The sequence below is a fragment of the Sinocyclocheilus rhinocerous genome, unplaced genomic scaffold, assembly GCF_001515625.1.
Source record: "Sinocyclocheilus rhinocerous isolate Xijiao unplaced genomic scaffold, SAMN03320098_v1.1 scaffold77, whole genome shotgun sequence".
In the NCBI taxonomy this organism is placed as follows: Eukaryota; Metazoa; Chordata; class Actinopteri; order Cypriniformes; family Cyprinidae; genus Sinocyclocheilus; species Sinocyclocheilus rhinocerous.
In genome coordinates, this window is record NW_015635045.1 from 1,700,964 (window position 1) to 1,723,998 (window position 23,035).

At 37.3% G+C, this 23,035-nt stretch overlaps 2 protein-coding genes across 4 annotated transcripts; one reads left to right on the forward strand and one right to left on the reverse strand.

Moving 5' to 3' along the window:
* Nucleotides 1-2,284: 2,284 nt before the first annotated feature.
* LOC107746407 (ceramide-1-phosphate transfer protein-like) lies at nucleotides 2,285-7,950 on the forward strand. The gene is made up of 4 exons (XM_016560625.1): nucleotides 2,285-2,824; nucleotides 3,605-3,663; nucleotides 3,830-4,002; nucleotides 6,316-7,950. The coding sequence occupies exons 1-4, from the start codon at nucleotides 2,755-2,757 to the stop codon at nucleotides 6,953-6,955; spliced, it is 942 nt and encodes a 313-aa protein (XP_016416111.1). The 5' UTR covers nucleotides 2,285-2,754; the 3' UTR covers nucleotides 6,956-7,950.
* Nucleotides 7,951-11,526: 3,576 nt separating this feature from the next.
* On the reverse strand, nucleotides 11,527-22,207 carry atp1b2b (ATPase Na+/K+ transporting subunit beta 2b). Of its 3 annotated transcripts, none has more exons than XM_016560628.1 (8): nucleotides 21,872-22,207; nucleotides 15,436-15,564; nucleotides 14,780-14,884; nucleotides 14,452-14,657; nucleotides 13,771-13,830; nucleotides 12,788-12,814; nucleotides 12,293-12,415; nucleotides 11,527-11,770 (listed from the first exon to the last, which is right to left on the reverse strand). In XM_016560628.1, the coding sequence occupies exons 1-8, from the start codon at nucleotides 21,960-21,962 to the stop codon at nucleotides 11,726-11,728; spliced, it is 786 nt and encodes a 261-aa protein (XP_016416114.1). In that variant the 5' UTR covers nucleotides 21,963-22,207; the 3' UTR covers nucleotides 11,527-11,725. The 3 variants fall into 3 exon arrangements, with proteins under 3 accessions (XP_016416114.1, XP_016416112.1, XP_016416113.1); XM_016560626.1 differs by lacking the exon at nucleotides 11,527-11,770 and adding an exon at nucleotides 11,785-11,968 and having other exon boundaries at nucleotides 12,320-12,415; XM_016560627.1 differs by lacking the exons at nucleotides 11,527-11,770; nucleotides 12,788-12,814 and adding an exon at nucleotides 11,785-11,968 and having other exon boundaries at nucleotides 12,320-12,415.
* Nucleotides 22,208-23,035: the final 828 nt, after the last annotated feature.

A 23,035-nucleotide genomic window follows, 5' to 3' on the forward strand; every position in this document is an offset into this window, starting at 1 on the left:
AATGAGAGAATTTTGAATAAAATAGGCTATATGAACTACAGGATTTTTCAGTAATCTTATGCACAGCAGGAGAGGTCAGTCTCTTTGATGTCAGTCTCTTAAATTATATTATGACACACTCATGTTGTTTATTTCATGCATTTTTGTTTTGTTTACATCCTGTATGAGCCAAATAGCATAAATGTATTGCTTTGCCAGTTGCTGGCCACTGGGCTTAAGTGGTACATGGTACATGGGCTTAAGTGTCACTGGATTGCAAAGCTTGCCGGTAGGCTTACCGGAGAATGAATTCCTGTCTCCTTTGTGTACTATTAATATGACCTGTAATTGAACCGTGTTCCATGTGGGTAACCGGAAACTCCACATCCGGGGAAACGTCTTTGACAAATGAGAACGTCAGAAATGCATATAAAACATTTTTTTGTTTAGATTTTCTACATTTATCTTACCATAATGTACTTATTATCTTGGGTCCACAGGTCTCAAAACAGATTCATTTCACCGCTGAGCATGTAGCAAACATTCCAATTTGTCTGAATAGCCTCCTGCACGAATGTCCGAATGTTGGAGGATACTAGGGTTTGTCCTCAACCTCCTCCACATTTACTCCTCTCTCTCTTCCTTCGGCTTCCTCCCTTTTTATCAGGGGTCGCCACAGCGGAGTGATCCACACAACGATTTGGCACATGTTTTACGCCGGATGCCCTTCCAGCCCTGCCCTGAGAGGGCACTAATTCGTGCAACCCCAGTGCTGGGACACACTCACTCACTCATTCACACACACACACACACACACACACACACACACACTCACTCACTATGGCCAATTTGACTTTTTCCACATTTACTCCTTCTAATGAATTAAAAGTTTTTTAATGTCCAGTAGGGGGAGCTCCAAGCTACACGCAAAAATAAGAAGAACAAGAACAGCTTGCAACTGTATAGCTGTAGTTCTACTTTTTTAACAGTAGGCCTACTTTTTATTTAACACGATTATCACGAAATTTTAAGGACTTATATTTTTTAAATAAACACAATTATTATTTATTATATATATATTTCAGCTTTTATAAATAGCTATATTTTCACGGTTTAAAAGTTTGACTGAAATGCTTGTATTGAATTATTTTATGTTCTACCAGTGATAAAACTGTGGTAGATGTTAGGTTTTGTGAAGAACTGGTAGGGAGCCTTTGAGCTTCTTTATGAAAACAGACTGTGTTTTTGATTACTATTATATGTTTGAAGTTGAATTATGTTTTGTTGAGTTTTTATATTTGGACAGCGGTCACTGGGCTAGTTTTGTTATGAAGACATGGCAACTCTGGTCCTGGGCCCCTGATTGAGAACCACAGCTGTGTACTGTTCTTGAATTGTATGTTACTTTGGAGATTGAAAAAAAGTCTTGGTTAGATTACAGAATCTTCCAAACAGTGTTGGGAATCCAAAGTCCATTGTAGAAAATCTATGAAAAAATATCTAATGTGTTATATTAATAATGTATGAATGATAAGTTCATTTTTATGAAAAAAATACATTACTGTATCTTTTATGTGGTTTCAGCAAAAACATTTTTATTGATGTCTTTGCATTTAATATACCATCTTTCGAGATAAGAATAATTTAATCATGAGGCGGGAAATAGCGTGCGTATGTGTGAGTTAATGATAGCCTTCAGATAATGTCACCCTTGATGAATGCCTGTGCTTGCTTTTGTGTAAATGAACGGACGTCTATAAATCAGCAGTTGAGCCTAAATATAGTGACACAGAGGCAAACTGCTAATGCCTTCAGCCATACTTACTCTGTCAAACTGGGGCATTGAAATTCATCAGGTTTCAAACCAGAGGGGTGGGTTTTTAGGGCATGACAGCTTTTTTTAAGGTGCTCACTGACATTTCAGGTCACAGTGACTGTCCAGTGTCCAGCACTGGCCTTGTCATTCAGTCCACCCAATTTGAATATACAAACATGATGGTCTCTTTTCATCAGCTTTACTATGATATACAAATATATAATACTAATCTAAGGTAATTAAAGAAGAAAACACACCAACATTATTTAGTTGCCTAACCAGAATATTTAAATTCAACATTTGAATACGACGCATTTGAATTCAACATTTGAATGGGGAATTTGAATCTTTCAAATGAAGAAACCTCTCTTTTTCACTCAGAGATTCACATGTTTGGTAAATAAAACTTGGACCTTCCGTTGTGGATTCCAGGATTTCACTATTTATTTGTGACATGTGTTGTACAAGTGTGTGCGTCTGAGTAAAGGTTACTGCAGGTTGCTTAGGGCTTGCCTAATAAGGAGTGATTTGTTGTTGCTGACTAATCTATGGACTCTGAGATTGCGCAACATCACTGGAGACTGACAATACAGACAGAGCAGGACAGGAGACGAAAGAAAGAAAAAAAAACAGCATAATGCAAAAATCAGCTTAACATAAGTTCGACCGGTGGACTAACCTTAGTATACAGGAAGAGAGGAGTAGCACAAAAAAAGAAGTTACATACAGACTGTGTCTGCCTAGTAGTGTGAACACACGAGGGCAAGAATTTGCTTGCCAACTTGTGGTTGAGTGAAGATTGAAACCCATTCAAAAACTGACAATCACACTGTGTAAGAGAAGAAAGGTACGGAGCACAGTGGTGTAAAGATGCTCAGGAGAGAGATTAGGAGCGCATAGACTGAGAAGGAAGTCGGGCCCCTGACGAGACGCAGCAAGGAGGAGGATAGTGGATCATTATGGGAGTCAAATGCAGGGCTTTTGTTGCCATTGTCTTCATCCTCCTTTTGTTTGGCTCCATGTGGCTCCGTAAGTTTTACCAGCTCTTTCTAAATTTTCCTTTAACAGACCGAATGTAATATATTTGGTTAGATTTTCTGACACACCAAAGCTACTTTATTTCACTGTGGGGTCAGGTTACTAGATTTTTTTTGAGATACTGCTTTATTATTTCAGTGAAACTTGTTATTCAATCATTCAATATCAGTTTTGGTGATATTGAGTTATATCAGTACCTGTTACAGTAGAGCTGATTGACTATAACTCATCAAGAAAATAAACATATAAAGATGCCGAACAGACATTTTACCTGAATTCACATCTTAAATAGATTCATGAGAGAAGTTTGGGTATCTAAAACAAATGCTCAATGCTTTAAAGATTTAGTGTATGATTCATTCATGAATCGGAATGATGTAATTCTCAAGTTCATCTCACTGGCTCAATAATCTGGTCTCTGCGAAAATGATTCAAAATTTTGTTTTCTATGAAATAAATAAAACATGTTTTAAACGACATGTGAATGTGACTGACATAATTTGGAGGTAAGTAAGTACTTGTATAATATTCAGAGAAATATTTACACTGGATAACTTTATCTCACGTAAGTAAGTAACACAGTTCACAGATCTTCTGGATGGGTTTATGTGAAAGCCTAATCAATTTACTATCCATGGCTTTCAGTATTTTTAAAAAACTTCACGAAATAATGAGTTTATGTGATTTAAATATATTAGCCTGCTATTTCTTCTGTCTTTCTGTTTAAAATTATTTATTCTCCCATTCCTCATCCTCTGTATCTCATTGTAGATGGGAATCTGGCGGACCACTGGAATACTTGTCCAAAGGTTTATAGTATGAAAAACAAGGTAAGAGCGGTGATACAACAGAGAACACAAATTAACTCGAGGCTTAAAGTGTCATTTTGAATCTACTCAGAGCTGTTAACAGAAACTTTGCCCATTCATTTTATGGCATCACCCTCCTCTGAAATCTGCCCTTACCTCACTTTTCCATTTCTTCTTGTTTTCTCAGATTCTGTCTTTCATTAGAGTTAATAGTTCAGATGACGATGTGGCTCCACTGAGGGTGTGTCCTGGCCAGAGGTTTCAAGTTGCTGATTTGCTGGCTCACCTGCAGGCAGCTCCAGTCTCAGCCAATGATGTTCTGCTAAAGCCGTACCTGGCAAGCTGGGATGAGCTTATCAAGCAAGTTAACACACATAATTGCATCTCATCATATAGCACGCTAAATAAGCCACATTCTATAATTAAGTCGAGCGAGAGTGCAGCATGATCACGAGTGTAATGTTGCTTTTTTACAACACTTAAAACAACAACAAAATTGATAATCAGTAACTAACACAGTATTGCAGGTTATTAAGTGTAATTCGTTCCAACAATAAATAGCCTATATTTCGCTCGAAGGCAAAGCAAGAATAAATCGTTGTGCATCTCCAAGCATCACACTATAGTGGCCTTTTTGTTCGAAAATGAATCAATATGATGTCGAACGAATCGGTTAAATGAGTGAATCAATAATGACTCACTCAAAACACAGCTACTTGTATTGGTGTAACTTTCAGAAAGAGATACTAGCTAGTAGGTCTACTTTTCGCATACTATTTTATGAATACTGTGAATTCGGACACTCTTATACTAGGGATATATGCATTTTCGGATGCAGGGGCTGTAAAATCCTTACCAATAATGCAGAATCTGATTGTTTGGTTTGAACACGCAAACATAAACAAGCAGACCGATAAAAACAGTGAAAAGTCCAAGTGTGCTTAATAGACTGTATACACTATGTTGCCAAAAGTATTGGGACACGCCTTCTAATTAACAGGTTTGACTACTTTAGTCATTTCCAAGAGTACAAATCTTAATGTTTCAGCATATAATGATATTCTATGGAATTGTGTGCTTCTGATTTTATAGCAACAGTTTGGACAGGACCCTGTTCTATTCTAACATGACAGTGTCTCTGTGTATAAGGCAAGGTTCAAAAAGAAATTATTGATTCAGTCACTGTGGAAGAACTTGACTGGTCTGCAGAAAGCCAAGTCCTAATCCCAGCTGTACACCTCTGGTGTGACTTTAAATGCTGACCTTGAGCCAAAAACACATCACCAAACACCAATGACTTGTACATACACCATATGGACAAAAGTATTGGGACACCCCCTTCTTTAGAACATAAAAAGGCACTTCCAAAACTGTGACAACAAATATGGAAACAATTCATGTATTTAAAAAATTGTATTTCCATCTCTGTTACAACAGTTTTGGAAGTGTCTAAAATGACTGTACCCATATGTACAGTAGCGGTTTTTGGCACGGGCGAACCGGGCAGTCGCCCGGGGCGGCATTTTTTCATGATACATGGGGGGCGGCACGAGCAGTTAAAAAAAAAAAATCCTCTGCGCCGGCGCCGCGAAGCTGTGTGAACGGTATCCATGTCATGAATGAAGGGCTAATGTTAATTTGTGGGTATAACTCTTAAGTTTGTTAGCCTTTTTGCTATGATGCTTGCTATGCTTATACAACAATAATTCGGTTTTAACTCAACAAACACGAGATCTAATTTCACCATAATATTGTGCTTTCAACAAAACTGTTACAAGTTCAGTTATTATTTATTTCCATCAGTTGGGTTAACGTTAGGCCCTGTAATTAGCCAACGGAATTTTCAAATCTGTGTAATTATAATTGAAATCGGACTACTTTTCAAATTGTATTTCATAAACCAACATCTCAGACGTTATGTCAAAACGTTATGGGGTTTCAAATCAAAAAATGACTTTCTGTTACAGAACAGGGCATTGATTTCATACATGTCCACTGTAGAGGACATCAGGACTTAAATCATGTTTATCAGGCATTTTGGGAGACACAACAAGTGAATATGGAAATAAATTATACATCAATATTCCAGCAGAGAGGAGCTTTTCAAAACTAAAGTTGATCAAGTCGTACCTGAGGTCAACCATGTCCCAGGAACGGCTCACTGGCCTTGCCGTCATCAGTATCAATCACTCAATAGGGGAGCAGATTTCACTCGCCCAGGGTGTAATTCAATGTAGAACCGCCACTGCATATGTACATGTCATTGGTGTTCGGTGATGAGATTTTGGCTCAAGGTCTGCATTTAAAGTCACACCAGAAGTGTTCAGCTGGGATTAGGACTTTGCTTTCTGCAGACCAGTCAAGTTCTTCCACACCAACTGAATCAATCATTTCTTTTTGAACCTTGCCTTATACACAGAGACATTGTCATGTTAGAATAGAAAAGGGTCCTGTCCAAACTGTTGCTTTAAAATTAAAAGCACACAATTCCCTAGAATATCATTATATGCTGAAACATTAAGATTTGTACTCATGGAAATTACTAAAGTAGTCAAACCTGTTCATTAGATGCGGGTGTCCCAATATATTTTGGAATGCCAATTGCAACTTTCTAAACGACATAAGTAGAAACAAACACATTAAAAATGTATCTCATTTTTCTGTGCATTTAAGGTTTTTGGAAGCCTTGGGGCCAATGGTGGGTTTAATTTCACAAGAAATTGAGTCGAAAACTGCCATCATCCGTGACCTGGCCCAAAAAGCGGAGAAAGAGCCAGAGAAGAAAATGAAAGAAAGAAAAAGAACGCACCAGCAAAGCGACCCAGTCTTAATGATATCTCATAACAGCTCGTCAGATTACTCTGAAATGAATCACAGACTCTCATTTGGTTATACTTCTGTTCGGTCTATGATTAAATGGGAGCTGGAGAACGGTTTGGTGGACTTCCACAAGCAGACAAACTCGGGCTGCAGGACTCTGTTGCGCTTGCATCGTGCTCTGCTCTGGCTGCAAAATTTCCTGTTGGAACTGGGGAGGGACACAACTGAAGGAGAGCATCTACGAAGCCCTTCTGACCTCTGCAAAGAGACTTACCTGCGCACACTGGCCCACCATCACACCTGGTGGGTAAGGAAAGCAGCGGAGCTGGCCTTTCTTGCTATGCCTGAACGACCTTATTTCTACCTGTTGGTGTGTGTGGAAACGCAGGCAGAAGCTGCTGTGGTGCTGAACAGGATAGTGAGAGCAATAGAAGAAGTGTACGAGAGAAATGAAGTCGCTCTACAGGAACATGGCATGCTGGACCTACCCTGAGCGTAGAAATAAAGAGAGAGAAAATCATGGGAGTGGGACCAACCTAGAGAATAGGGCACTAAATTATAAGACTGGAGCTTTGAACCCTTAAGAGAAAAGAATGACGACTGCTGGATAAATACTTATCCAGGCTGATTTATTTGGTCTTGCTTATATACTCAAAGAAAGATACGTTTTCTTAAAGATTTAGTGACCAATTTTCTTAAATTATTTGAACAAATTCATGACAACTGGAATGGGCCATTTTTATTCTTTATCTGTTTGTAAAAAAAAGGTTGCCAAGTAAGAAAAAAAATAAAACAAACATTTCACTATCAAACTATTAAATTCACAATTACACTATTACAGTTTTGTTGATAAAACAACTAAATATACAGTATACTGTTGGTGCTAATGTATGACCACTGTCCAATACTTGAGTACCTTTTGCATAAAGAGAACACAATAAACCAACAGCACACATTTTTATAGTTACTAGGCAATGGATGAAAATTATGAACTGGTAAACATGCTGTGTTCAGTTCTGTGTTCAGTTTGGAGAAATTGGAGAAAGCCATGCACACATTGATTCTTGTGAAGATATTAGCAGTTTTCAGGTTTGCACCAATAATAGTACTAGTCGATTGTGAAAGATGCATTAATGCATGCTCAGCAAATGGACAGATTTGTCCGAAGTCCTGTTTTAACAGAAGACCTTTTTTTACAATCCTCATGCTTATCAAAAGCAGTTTTATAACGGCGTGACTGATACCTGATGGTTGTTCAGGGGATATTCTCACATGCACACCTACATTTATTTTGGTATCGTGACATAACAAATCAGATAGCAATCCAACTTCTTTTTTTGGTATGTAAAAGTGGCTCTATATGTAGAGCACAGAGGTGTTTAGACAAGTCTAAATTATATTAATAACTTAATTTTTTAATGCTACTGACATGCACTATAGAAACATATGCAATATAAAATTAATGAGAGAATTTGACAATGAAAATATGAATGATTTGTTACAACAACAACATCAACATTAACAACAACAAAAAAGTACCAAACTGTCAAGTACCCTTTCAAAAGGTACACTTTAGGTAATATGTAATTTAAGCACTAATATGTACCATTTAGTGGTAAATAAGATACAGAGATGTACCTTTTAGTTTTTGTATGTCAGGGTATTTTCTGGGAGTGTATTGTATTAACATATGACATCATGTAGTTATGTCTCATTACATTATGTCACATATGTATATTATTCCAGGGAGCCAAAGCTAATGCAAATAAAGTAAGGTCTTCAAATCAAATCCATTTAAGAGACAACTCTTTGTAAAGTCTTACAGGCTGCTGTTACTAATGTGCATGAGCATAATTAATAAGGGCAATATTATACATGACATTGATATTCTCATATGGACAGTGGTAATAACCGGAAAGTGTGTGTAAATATGTGTGTCTCTTTGTTTGTGTGTGTTTGAGAGAGACAGTGACCGTTTAAAACTGTATCCTTGTTCTCTATCTTCTGCAATTCTACGTTATAATTCTGAAAATTATAATGCAGATTATATTGATGAAGAGGAGACAGTGCTCTGTTGTTCATTTTTATTAGGTTTGTTATTTCAATTCATTAGTTTAAGCCTATGAACATATACAGTATAAGGTGTTTAACTTAACTAGTCAATATAATGTCAGGTTCTCATTGTTGATCAAACATTTGAGCACAGTTTGCACAAGGTCCAGTGCTGTGTGAACACTGAGCCATATCAAATGAACTGCAGTTTTTGTTCTGTGATGTTGTTGAGGTGGTGAGTCTGTTCACACAGCCGACTCCATCTGTTCAAACACATCTAAACCACAGCATTTACTGTATACAAAAGTTTTCAAAAGTTCTATTGGTTAATGTTCATAAGAGACTTATTTAAAACAGATCATCCACTTTGACATGACTTGTATTGTCAATGTTAGTTTTATGAAACATAAAAGTTGCATACATTTTGGTATTTCAAAAGCTACAAAGAGGTCCAGATTAAAGTGATGATGATTTATTACATTCTTGGGCTGATTAAGTCTTGTGACCTCCTTGTATTTTATAAGCACTGCAAAGCTTAATATCGAGCCACATTCCCCAGCTGTTACATGCTTTTATTAATAAATGATCAACAAAAATAGAAATATAGGTTCTTTGAAAATATAGGATCTTTTCGATATTGCATGTGATTTTAAAATCCATATAGCCATTCTCATCTATAAACTTATTTAAATATTACAATAAATATTTATCTTCATGATCAGCCAATCTAAAAAAAAATACACATATAGCATGTAACTTTTCTTTATACACTAAAGGGGCTCAAAATATAAATATATTGCTTTTCAGAAGATTCATTTATAATAAAACATATGCTAATTCACTATAAATTGTGTACTTCACCAGTAGAAACAGTTGGTGGAGTGGGAGAGGCACAGCACAACTGTTACACTAGGGGCGCTAGTGTAACAGTGTAACAATGTTACAATGTTACAAAACCATTGTCTCAAAGCCTGCATGCACCAAAAACTTCACTTATAATATATATATTATGGATTTATATATATATATATATATATATATATATATATATAGTCACTTATTCAGCGTTTTTAGGTTAAAAAAACGCCAAGTATTTAAAAAAATAAAATAAAAATCAGATATTAGACAATCAAGTTGTAGAATGCAAATGTTCCACTCTGAATCGTTCTGTGAAAGCTGAGAAGCAGGAAATGCAAATAGTCGATAAAATCTCATGCTCCCCATACAGCTGACACACTACTCTGTAGTATTTACTTCCAGGAAAAACAATAACATATTTTTGACTTTTTTACTCCAGGGGGAACTAGTGTACAGTACAGGGTACACGTTAATGATATGTGATCTGGGGCCTGAAGTAAATGAATATTTAATTCTGTTGATTTGAAGCTTTCTCTGCCGAGTCAGATAACAACCTTACCATGCACAAACATAAAATATGCAATATACAGGCATGTGAAAGTGATCAAGCGTGAAGAAGTGTTTAGTTGCTGAATATTTTTCAGTAAATGAGCTGACACAATTGGTAGATAGATAGATAGATAGATAGATAGATAGATACTTTTGAGGAAATGTCGGTGTAAAGCACCATATCTATTTATGAGTGCGATTAAAGGATTAGGGCATTAGAGGAAGTGTACACACTTGTCAGTTCTATGACACAGAGTGTACTTGAACTCTCCACAAGACACTTCTCAGAATGGAGCATGAGGTGTATGTACTCAGAGAGTGAGTTTAGGAGTTTAAAAAAAATGAGAACTGAGGTTGGTGACCACGTCTTTTGTTTTATTGACTCATGCAGGGTAAGGACTGGGATGGATTCACTTCTGTCTTCCTTATCAGCATAAGCGTAAGCCTGCTGTTCCTGCTCTTAGAGCCTCTCTATCTCTCTCTCTATGGTTATGCTTAGAGTCACTTACAACAAAATCCAAAAAATATTTTAAATGAAAGTTAAATGTGCACAAAGATGAACATAAATCAAATCAAATCAAAACACACATGCAGGAATCCACACATATTCTCTCACACACATATCAAACACACTTTTTCTATTTTCTATTTTTCAGATTTTAAACTGAACCCAGGCCTGCTGTCATCCTCTGAGCCGATGCAAATCAATACAAAACATCATATCCCCTCACCATGTGAGACAATTTGGATTACACATACAAAACAAAAAAAAATAATCGCAAAATACTGCAAAGACCTATTTTTACATATAAACAAACTTAGACACGCCTCATGATAAATGAAACGTGACACACTTCATCATATGAAAGTACAGGCTGTGCTCAAAACCAATAGGAATGCAGAAATGTATCAGTATTCTTGTGTGTGCTGGAGAGGATGTTCATCATGCACAGCATTAGCTACATGTTAGTTTAAAATATCCTCTTCACTTACAAAGCCACAAATCAGACAGAGAAGAGGTTTCAATCCCGCTCTTCACACATGCAAAAAAAAAAAAAAAATCCCAGCAGTCAAGAGATGCTCCAAACACACATGAGATCATGCCACATTAATTCATAGATACCTGCTTTAAAATTATAATAAATGATTTCTGCTGAATTAATACAGATACTGAGGGGAGAAAACAGCATATTTTTTAGGAATTTCTCTCTCTCTTTTTTAATTATATCCCTTTCTTAGTATTGTTTTAATAGAATATATTATTTTTAATAAATAGCTCCGATAGCTGAACATGCCATTCAAATTTTATGTTTCAGAAAATAAAAACTGTGATACACTCTTAAAAATAAAGGTGCTTCACGATGCCATAGAAGAACCTTTTTTGTCTAAATGGTTCCATAAAGAACCTTTAACATCTGAAGAACCTTTCTGTTTCACAAAAGATTCTTTGTAGCAAAAGAAAGTTCTTCAGATTATAAAAAGGTAAGAAAGAGATGATTCTTTAAAGAACCTTTGACTGAATGCTTCTTTGTGGATCCAAAAATGGTTCTTCTATGGCATTGCTGTGAAGAACCGTTTAAGCACCTTCATTTTTAAGAGTGTACCTCAGCTCACACATGCAAACACACACACACACACAGACACTGATGTACACACACAAATGCACACAAAAACTTCATTGCTAACTCCCTACAATCTCACTACAGTCTCAAATGGAAAAAAAATACAGTCTGCTCTGTCTGTGCTGAGGATTGCTTTGTCTGGTTTATCTAGCTGTGCCTTCTGTGCATAATCCTACACTCTTTTAGATGGGGAGGACCTGTGTGTGTGTGTGTGTGTGTGTGTGTGTGTAAAAGAAAATTAAAACACTTTCGCCTGTTTAATCTCTGGAGTTGATCCTCAGTTTGAAGGAAATGCGTCCAGCAAACTTGTCTCGTTCACTACCCTCAGGAATGTTGTTAGCGTTGATTTTGCACTCCACGTTGACATCCTCATTCATGGTGATGTTGATGAACTTAATGGCCACAAGAGGCTGAGAGTAGTTCACCTGCAGCAGAAGAAACAGATTGCCAGAAAAGGGTTTTATCTCCATCAGTTGTTGATTGGATGGAGCCAGATCTGAATGCGATCTTTAGTGGGTTAAGTGGGCTAAATGATTGGAGAATCCAGCATGCATCACCAAAGAGAAGTATGTTCTTTCATTGGAAGATCCAGTTATGACACTTAGATTAATAATTAAAAATGATCCTTTTTAAAAAAGAATAATAATAAAATATATGCATAGATGAAAAATTTACAGTAAGATCAATAATATGCATTTAGAAAACATACTGTAAATTTTCATTTTACACATGTACAGTATATTCTCCATGTGTGTGTGTGTGTGTGTGTGTTGTACCTGGGCTTTCTTGCCATAGTATGGGTAGTACATAAGGTTAAAGGTGCCATTTGGGGGAAAGTACACCAGTTCACCAAGTTTATCTGAGTCATCTGCCTACAGAGGGAGGGAGATATTATGAGTTCATCTCAGCATTTAATCTGAAGGTATCAAGCTGTTTTACTACCACTGCTACTGAATTAAACAAATGAACAGAGAAACCAATCGTCCTTTGAATTGATCTTATGCTGGAATTATCTAGTATATGATCTGAATGTATGAATAATCATTTTACCCTTTGCTGTTTTTAAGTGTAATTAAAGATTTAAAATAAAGACTGGCCTAAGTGTAATTAAAGATTTAAAATAAAGACTGGCCATTTTGGATTCGAATTTGTTGCTCACTGCAGAACATCAAAGATGTAATGCTCATTATAAATTCTCTGCCTCTGTCAAAATGATTATTCTTCATTCTGTCTATTATTCTTACCCACTCATCTTTTCCAACTTTGTATTTCTGACAAGAATGGAGGGGGAGAACAGGTGAGACACACACACACAAAAACAAACAAAAAAAACAAATCAACCTTATGGAACATAAACAGAGATGATGAGCAATGGTGTAAAACAACACATAATAAACAAACACTGAAAAGACACTGAAAACAACAATTCTATGACAACAGTATAGAACAAAGGAGGAGGAATGATGGGTCTATGATGAGAAAGAGCAAAAAAAGGTGTGATGTTTAAAAAAATGGGTGAGGACATCGCAATCGAAGAGAGAAATAGATTGAGGAACATATTTGCATGAGCCTGAATGGCGGTCAATATTCAGTCAGAACCCACTCAAACACAAACATACATACATGATTCAGAGGGCACACACTATTGAGGAAGCTTGGGGAAAGAGTAGGTAAAACTTCCACTCTAATGCAATATAGGTCAAAGTTTGCTTAGAGTGGGGAAACTGACCTAAAGTATGAGAATACAAACAAGCAACAGTGTTGTTATAGTTAACTAAAACTATTAAAATATTGAATTGAAATAAATCTTAAGTAAAATATAAATATTAGATAAAAAAAAAGAGAAATGTTGACTTGGCAGCTAACAGAAATAAAAGTTGAAGTACTAAAATGACTAAAAATGGAAAAATGAAAACAGTTGAGACTGAACCTTGCATGACTGAAGGATGATTCCTGAATACATTCAGACATTTTAACGAATAGGAAATACACAACTGTTCCTTTACTTATTTTCATTTCTGTTTGTTAATTTTTGCATGTGAATCAGCAGCATATAGTCTGTCATGGCAGTTTTTCTCTGAAGCCGGCCACAGTTCTGATTACTGGCTAATTTAATCTGGTGACCTTGTTGAATGGCTCATGTAACTTTAATCTGAAATCAATCCCTTTTTAAAAGACTGAAGGATAAGGAGAGTGAGAGACAGAGGAAAAGAGACCGAGACCTTACCTTAGCACCACATGTGACGTAAGGAGGCTGCCCATCCTCAGCAGGCAACAGACCAATCACCTGCAAAGAAGAATAAACGCAGAGAAAGAAGGATTTGAGATTGAAATGAGAGAGGGAGAAAAAGATGAAAACCAAAGGGAAGAGACAGGTCAAGTCGAGTCTTATTAGAAAACGAAAGTAACTCTGATGAATTTTTAATTATAAACATTCAGGCCGCTGTCTCTGATTCTGTGGTTTCAGGTCAAAGTCTTCACGAAGATAAAACTGTGGGGATTCAATGACCTAAAATCAAATCAGGCATATATTTGTTTGATTACAGTGGGTACGGAAAGTATTCAGACCCCCTTAAATTTTTCACTCTTTGTTATATTGCAGCCATTTGCTAAAATCATTTAAGTTAATTTTTTTTCCTCATTAATGTACACACAGCACCCCATATTGACAGAAAAACACAGAATTGTTGACATTTTTGCAAATTTATTAAAAAAGAAAAACTGAAAAATGCTCAGTATTTAGTAGAAGCACCCGATTTTATCAAATGGCTGCAATATAACAAAGAGTGAAAAATTTAAGGGGGTCTGAATACTTTCCGTACCCACTGTATATACATTTTTCAATAATGCTGGACGTGTTTCTGACACAAACATTTGCTCCACACATGCTTTCTATTTCACGTCTTACACGGTTAAGCTTGATGATAATGCAGGGCTTGCCATCACTGTAACCATAATAACGATCTGTGAGCCCAGCGCAATCCTCCAATATGGAGCGTTTGAACTGGCAGGAACGCTTGGGGAAGTTTTTCAAGCTGCCACTGTCCTCCTGGATGAAGTAATGATCCGGTTTACATTCATAATTCTTCTGGGCCTGGACTGTGTCGTTGTAGGCTGCATACAAGAAGCAACAGGACAAGACCTTCTGTCAACTAAATAGCACGCAGGATTTCAATAGTAAAATGATTGCGGCAGGTTTTGTGCAATACATATAAGGTTATTTGCATGGGACTCACGCGAGAGGAAGTTATTGAGGGCCTGGACGTATCTTTCCCAGGTCTCTGTGTACTCCATGGTGTAAGCGATCTCCAGCTGATCTCCTTTAGGTCTGATCATCATTCCTGCAAAACAAATAAGAGAATAGGAAAATACAGAGACTGTGAGTGTGTAAGCCCTCTCCCCCGGGTCCTCACCGCCACACCTCGTTCTGAGTGGGTCTCGAACCGGGTCTCCGGCATGGGAGGCGGGCGCACTAACAACGAGGCTAAAGACTGCAGCCTCTAGCATCAGTCGCTAGTGCATCTCTTGAGATCAGGGGAGTGAGGACTACCTGCACAGCACCTACTCGCTGGCCTCCGTTACACTCACCCCCCTAAACCTCACTCCCATCTGGGTCACGGCTCCAATGTAACCCCTCTCCCCCGGGTCCTCACTGCCACACCTCGTTCTCGTTCCGAGTGGGTCTCGAACCCAGGTCTCCGGCATGGGAGGCGGGCGCACTAACAAGAAGACTAAAGACTGCAGCCTCTAGCATCTGTCGCAAATAATGGGCCAAATATTGCAATATCAATAAATTACAGTTAATAAATGGCAAAAGGTATCTGTAAGGGGTAACATTAGGGTGGAGTTGTTATAATTAGCTTATATTTAGGATCAAGTCTGTGTGTATTACCTGGAGTTGAAAGTCTATCTTGGTATGTTGGTCTGTGGTCATCGAGCGTCTGCAGCATTACGTACATGGTGAGAGCAAATAATCCAGCCAGGAAAATGTAGAATGCCAGATAAAACAACAGGATCAGACCTACAAGAACACACAAACATTCAAATCCAAACTCTATAAACTCTAAACTTTTCCATAAATGTGAACTGTAATATGCCACTGGAATTTAGCATACTTAGCATCGAAATGCTAAGACTTATTTTAATGGAATTCTTGTTGAAATGAATTTAATAATAGCAATAATAATAATAACAATGCATATTAATTTAAATGAATAAATACAGCTGCATGCAGCAATTATTGGCCTATATTTTGCATGACATTAAGCATTTCTGATGACAGATAAGACAAAATGTCGACCTGGACTACAGATCCAGTCTTTTTTTTTTTTTTTGCCATGATAGTGCCACCAAGTGGCCAAGTCTTCCACATTTGTAATTTGTTCTTAGAGTAAGCCCTTACATTAATGTACAAAGTGATAAGTGATACAAATTTATAAGTCTAGGAGTAGTTCACAAAAGTATGGTTTTATTCTTGATATAAATGAAATTAGAGATATAGAGTTGTGACTTGAGTCCGTAACATACGGTTCTGGTGTTATAGAACAAAACGTTTTCCTTCATTGTAGCTCCTCCTACACGTTATGTACTTTAATAAAAACATGTTTGTAGGGAGTGTTTGTAATAGGACATGGAGAATACTGTGACCATATAACCATAATAACAATTTATGACTATCTTTTGCTCTCTCTCTCTCTCTCTCTGTCTCTCCCTTGCTTCTCGCTCTCCTTCTGCTGATGTAACTGTGAAAAGATACAAGACTAGCAAACCTAATCCTCTTAAATTCTCACCAGAGCACCCGGATCTTCTCTCCTCATTCATACATTTATACATACACATTCACTGCAGCTCTGTCTTACACACATTCATACTTTTACACACTAATGTCCCTTTTACATGAAGTCTGGTAATCCTGTCTGGTAAAAGTGTTGTCTTTGACCAAATTGAATTACTGCAGGGACGATGTGGGTTAAGAGGGGCAAAAAAGGGGAGGGAGGGGAGGTGACAGAAGGAGAAGAAGAGGGCAGATTAAGTCAAAGGGGGATTTTCAGGGAATTTATGGTTTAGAAACACCAGAGTAGCCTACGGTATGTCTGTACATACATTCATGCAAACACCCCCAAATACCCAAATAAAATAATAATTATACTCTAAATTATTATGTCTACACAACTGCACTAAATAGATCTCTATACAGACTAATGAGTTGATATTTATCATACGTAGAAGAATGACAGAATTATGTCAGTGGTTATTTATTCATGAGGTATATAATGTCAGTACAGTAATATGGTGTATAATGTGGTATACTTACAAGCCAGTCTGAAAAGTCTTTGCTGATGTTAATGAGAGAGTATTGATAGGTAATTTCTAGCACAAGAATTTCCCCCCCTCAGATTTTCTCAGATATGGGAAATAAACAAACCTACAAACTTTACATGGGCAGTAGACACGGAGGTTTTTCAGTGTCAAGATTTTTAAAAGTATATATATTGTTGTGTTGCTGGAACTGGTTTTTACCATTTTAAACACATTTTAGCTTTTCGCAATACACTTAAACAGTATGCATATTAAATAAAATAATTTATAAAATTGTCATAAGATGAAAGATTATACACACTACCACTCAATTATTTTTCCAAGAGTGCATTGATTTGATCAAAATACAGTAAAAACAGTAATACTGTACAATATTATTAAAATTTAAAGTGGCTACTTTCTATTTCAACTTTTTTAATATCTGAAAGATCATGTGACACTGAAGATCGGAATAATGGCTGCTGAAAATAAAGCTTTGCCATCACAGAAATAAGTTACATTCTAAATGAATATGCTGATTTGAATCTCAAGAAACATTTCTAATTTTTAACAATGTTGAAAACAGTTGTGCTACTGAAGATTTTAGTGTAAACCATGATAACCAGGACTCTTTGATGAACAAAGTTCAAAAGAACAGCATTTATTCGAAATAGAAAATTTTTGTAACAAATGTCTTTACTGTCACCTTTGATAATTTAATCCATTCCTGCTAAATATTAATTTCTTTAAAAAAAAATACTTACTAACCCCAAACTGTACATTTGGAATTTATATTATACATTAGAAAAATAGTGCTTTAAATTTTTATAGCATGAAGAGAATTGCTGGACTTGTACTCTTTAAAAATTCATGTTAATTACCCGAATACTCTCAGGCAAAAAGGAAAGATTCAGTAACTCATCCATTTGCCCCTGTAATAAGAATGTACTTCCAAACATCTTCACCAACACAATAAATAATTTAGCGTTGCTATTACCTAGAAAATGCTGAGTGCTGAAGGTGCCTGTTTGTATGTGCGTGCTGTAAGTTGTGGTGCACAGCAGTATGCCTGAGGAGAGCTCATTAAAATACAGGACACCTGAGCTTCACGCAGCGAGGCCCCTGGGGACAATCGATCAGGTTGCTCCAGGTTGAAGGGAGGAGGGATACCGGATCTCTGTCCCCCGCTGCATCCTGGAGCTCCCCGCACAGACAGGCTTTGACTGATCAATAACAGCAGTGCAATGTGAGGTTACGCTACAGGATAGAATTACACAGGAGTGTGTGCTAATATGCCTGGAGAGAGTGAAAACGATGCAATGCATGTGCAAGAGAGAAAGTGAGCAAAGATAAGGTAAGAATGTTGCCTTATGCAAGGGATACTAGCAAAGCCCAAATGTTCACATCATTAAGCGCTACTTAATCTCGCAGCAGGACAGCCTCAAAATAACCGCCGTCTCTCCAAATACTCTACCAAATACCTGCATTATCAAACATGACTTGCTCAACTTGATTATGAGGTTAAAACGTGGTACATCCTCATCAGCTGTGCTGGATCTGAGTGTTTACTGCACATGGTGAGACTGATACTATGTCTGTGCTCTTCTGTTTCTTTTTCTGTCTCTCATCATGATGAAAGTCACCCTCCCTCTTTCAACCCTCTAATTTGAACGCAACCTGAAAGAGAGAAGCAGAATGTGCCGCTGTGATCTGCTATTTGCATGTTCACGTTCATTAATACAGACATGAACCCCACAAAACAGTCTCTTTAGATCTGCCCACATCCTTTCAGATTCATCAGTTCCTAAATCCATCAAACCTACCAGGCCACCATACTATCAAACACTTCAGAGGAACTCACACCTGTGATGCAGACAAAGGGAGCCATCTCTGAATATCAATTTCCTGTTATATTTGGCAGGAATAACTGGGTGTACTGGGTGCACATAAATATATAGATAGTAATTATAGACTGATACATCTAAATTATTACTAATAATACTAACAAACATAAGAGTTAGTCAGGTAAAGATTAATAAATAAATAAAAATTAAAAAGGTTCTCGGGGTAATAGTTGCAGATAGCTATTTATTATACTTGATATGAATATTTCTTAATATTTCTTATCAGACCAAAACTTAACTGAAACTACAGCACCACTTTCAGAAGACCTTCATAATATCACTATAATATTGTTGCGGTGTTATCATTATTGTGCCAATTGTTTTGTTCCTTTGTAATTGATTTTAATAGTGGAAAATTAGCAATAACAGGTAACTGTCACGGTGCGTGCGGGGAGATGAAGCGAGGACTCAAGTGCAGGAGGAATGGGTATTTATTTTGATAATAAAATGAAAAAAAACAAAACAAACTCAAACCACCCCGAGGGGGAAAAACAGACAGGCAGGCCTAAAGCTGCACCACATGCAGACATGAAACACACACAATGAGAAATGACGGATCAGCACAGGATGACAGACACCAGGTGAATAAATAGGAACCAAACGAGGAGGCTAACGAGGGAGACACAGGTGGAGCAACTTAAACTATAACAAGGTAACAAGATGGGAGGGGCACGACAATAGACAGGAGAGAGCACATGGCAACAGACAAACACAACACAAGCCATGTGCTCACAGAACACAGTCATCTGGTGGCCCTCCTGGGCACACCCGCTGAAGACTGTGACAGTAACATTACATAATTTCAATTCAAAACAACATTTCATATCCGCATATTTATTTATGATGTGTGTAGCTGTAAAGTGAATGGGATATTATACATTTGAAAAAGAAGATTTAGTTCAAAAAGAGGATCTTTCAAAGCAGTCTATCGTCCAGCTAGAACCAGATTTTTTTCGGATTTGAGAACCGCAGGGTGTAAACATTTTAGTAAATGGTAAATAATTTATTATATTTACTAAAAAAGATGAACTATTTTGTTTACTTGCATATCATCAGAGAACTGTGGACATGCAAATATGTTATTAAATTATTTTAAAAAATTCACTTCAAATCTCAGGGAGTACTTCATGTAAATATTTTATGTCAAAGGGCTTTAGCTGATAAAAAAAAAAGTATTGGAATCTTCTGAACTAGAATATCTCCAGAACTTTTCAAGGTGGTTTGTTTCCAGGAAGCCTCATACTGCTTTGAACAGAGTTTTAAGATCTTCTGCTCTCAAATACTGCAGTGTGAGCTATAAGTCTCAGGAGTGGTTTAGAGATTCAATTACGGCCTGTGCAAGAGTGATGTTTAACAACAAGATGAGACACAGGCTGTATATGATTCTCCAGAGGGCTGAAGTCAAATCAGCTTTAAATGCTTTTATCTGATACTATTGACCCCTCTGTGCCCCAGGGGTTCTGAAAGCAACCCTGGATATGTTTCAATAAGAGACACAGCTGTATGAATGTAGCTGCTGCTTCCACCGTCCTCCAGAGCAATAAGTGCTGGCATACATGGATGTCTTGAGGGCAGTGATCTAGCATTTCTCTCTCTATCTCTCTTTCTCTCACACACACTCACACACACACACACTCTCTCTCTCTCTAACTATCCCAAAGCATTGACAGCTGAGTTACAGATGCCCGAGGGGCACTTTTGGAGTGCTGTAGTTTTAATGCCATCACACCCTGATTAAAAGACACAGTTCAGTTCCAGAATTAATCTACGGCTGTTGAATAGGCTATATATTCACATGATAGCCTCACCAAGGCAACCAATGAGCCTATTAGTAAAGGATTACATCTTACACTAATTCACAAACCCCCACGCACACACACAAAATGGCCCTTGGCTAGATTAAATCATCTCAATGTCACTGCAAAAGACCATTTGTAACAATATACACAGTGCTAAAGGTGTTTAGTGGTTCACTTCTATTGTTAGAAAGACCTTGCACAATTATAAAAGCCAGATTACTTACTAGATTATATGGAAAATTCAAACAGATTTAAACCAAATGGCAGAATGTAAAATTTGACACTCGACTGTAAAAAAAATGTCAGCTGATGATGTTAAAAAACAGTAAGTGTTGGCATTTTGGTGACTGTATTTTTTACAGCTTCTAGTTGTTATTCAATTATATGTTAATATATGGGCCTATGTGAACTATTAAAATGAGTTTGCTGTGTGTTTCATGCACAGATAATGATACAGATGGCACACTGAGGCTTATAGCTGATCAAAATGGGCCTCTCTATCAGCTGTCAGGGTAAACATTAATTAAATAAGGTAGAATACAATAGAGAGCAACTGCTACAAAAAGCAAGAAAATTTTGAGCAAGGAAATGTTTTGAATTTCCCTATTAATTAAAAAGTGATTCATACTTTGAACAAAAACATAACTTATACTATATTTTACAATACATGAATTGCCTTGTTAAATATATAATAAAGCATACGGTGTACTGAAAACATTTTAATAACATTATACAGAAAAATACATGTTTCGTCAATTAAATTCTACTTTTTTCTAGTATTTAACATATTTTTTTTTACTGCAGCACTTCAGCATTCTTTGCAGTTAAAATTACTGCTGTTCTTTACAGAAAGTGGTGCAGGGAATACTGATGTGTGCTAGTCTCTATTCAGACATTCTACTTGAAGCGCATTGTGTAGTTTTGCAGGGACTCGACGCATCACATTTCTCCACGCTGTTCATTGGCTGATGCGGCGTATTTAACATTTCTTCCCGCAAAGTCCATCATAACACAATAATCAGTTATCTGGATTTGTCGATAGACATCAGATTTCGTAATTTGACTAAGATAATCACATCATGCATTAAGTTTTACAGCTGCGTAAACACGCGGAGGAGAAAAGCAAACGCATGTGACGCACTACAGCCGCACTAACTGGCGTTTCAGCACCTCGGACAGCGATCCGTCTCTCCAGTGAACTTCTCTGCACTGATAGAGTGAGACTCGCTAACTATTGCAGCGCAGTATTTATTATAACTGCAAAATAATTGCACACTTATTAGCATTTGTGCATGCGTGAAATCCTGTCGATGCTGTGCAAACTTACCCCAACTGCTCGCGGTCCTCCCGCAGAACTCGCGCGTTCTCGGGTTCCAGAAGAACTCCTTCCACGCGTTCTTCTTATCATCCTTTGCCATTTTCCTGGACGAAATAAATGTGCACTCACAGAGTCAACGCCTCGGGGCTAACACTCTCTTTGAGAGTAATAAAAAGCTATTCCACGCTTGAATAGTGTGGAGAAAGGGTTAAAACGATCTTTAAGGTCTCAATAGAAAGCTTTGTTTAATGAAAAACTGGATAAAAGCGATTCTCAAGGCACTATGCCGAAACCTGAGCACTCAAGCGAGGACTGAGTGAGAGCAGTGTAACGCCCGGCGTTCTGCCCACCCACAAATGCAGTGAGCACTCCGCAGAGAGACAGAGCGAGCGAGCGAGAGAGAGAGAGAGCAGTGCAGCACTAATGTGTCGATACTGCAGTAAAACCATCTCTACCTGCTCAGCCCCGATCACCCCCACCCCGAAAAAAGCCCCTCCTTTAGCAAAACCCAAGTCACTTCTTGGCGTGGCGTTTCCATTGCTGTTCCTTGCAAAGACTCCCAATGGCCTCAGATTGTAAGATGCACTGTAAAAACAATCTTGGATCAAGTAAATAATACTGAAAATAAAATCTACTTGATTGTTGTATTACAGCTAATGTAAACCAAACAAGTAATGTATCTTGATGCTGTTTTTCAAGATACAAGATATTTTCTGTTTCTGTTTTCAGGATATTTTCTGTTACAAGATACATAGGCTGATCTTCAACAAGCATTACAGGTGAGTTGGATTAATGCATTCATTTAGTTCAGACAGATCTACATTAAAAATAATTTGTTTAATTGGTATTTGGGTATAATTAGTTAATGTGGCTAGATTGTTTGGCTACTCAGCAGTTTTATTGGTAATGCTATTGATTTTATTACGTTCGATAACTTGTCTTTGTCACGCCCCTGGACTCTTTGTGTTGTGTTTTCCCTCCCCAGGTGTGCTGTGTTCCCTTTAATTAGTCATTCCTTGCACCTGTGTTTTCCCAATCACCCAGTGTTTAAAAGCCCCAGTCATTTCAGTTAGTGTTTGTCGGTCCTCGAATGTCATTCCATGTGTTCCTGTGTCTCCTACGTTCCCCGTGTGATCATTAAAGACTGTGAATTGAAGTATCTCCATGTTTCCT

Coding starts and splice junctions, on each gene's coding strand:
- LOC107746407 (XM_016560625.1), top strand. CDS start 2,755: ATGGGAGTCAAATGCAGGGCTTTTGTTGCCATTGTCTTCATCCTCCTT. Junction 2,825..3,604: donor GTTTGGCTCCATGTGGCTCC/GTAAGTTTTACC, acceptor ATCTCATTGTAG/ATGGGAATCTGGCGGACCAC. Junction 3,664..3,829: donor TTTATAGTATGAAAAACAAG/GTAAGAGCGGTG, acceptor TTGTTTTCTCAG/ATTCTGTCTTTCATTAGAGT.
- atp1b2b (XM_016560626.1), bottom strand. CDS start 21,962: ATGGCAAAGGATGATAAGAAGAACGCGTGGAAGGAGTTCTTCTGGAAC. Junction 14,885..15,435: donor AGATAGACTTTCAACTCCAG/GTAATACACACA, acceptor TTTGTTTTGCAG/GAATGATGATCAGACCTAAA. Junction 12,416..12,787: donor AAGTTGGAAAAGATGAGTGG/GTAAGAATAATA, acceptor CTCCCTCTGTAG/GCAGATGACTCAGATAAACT.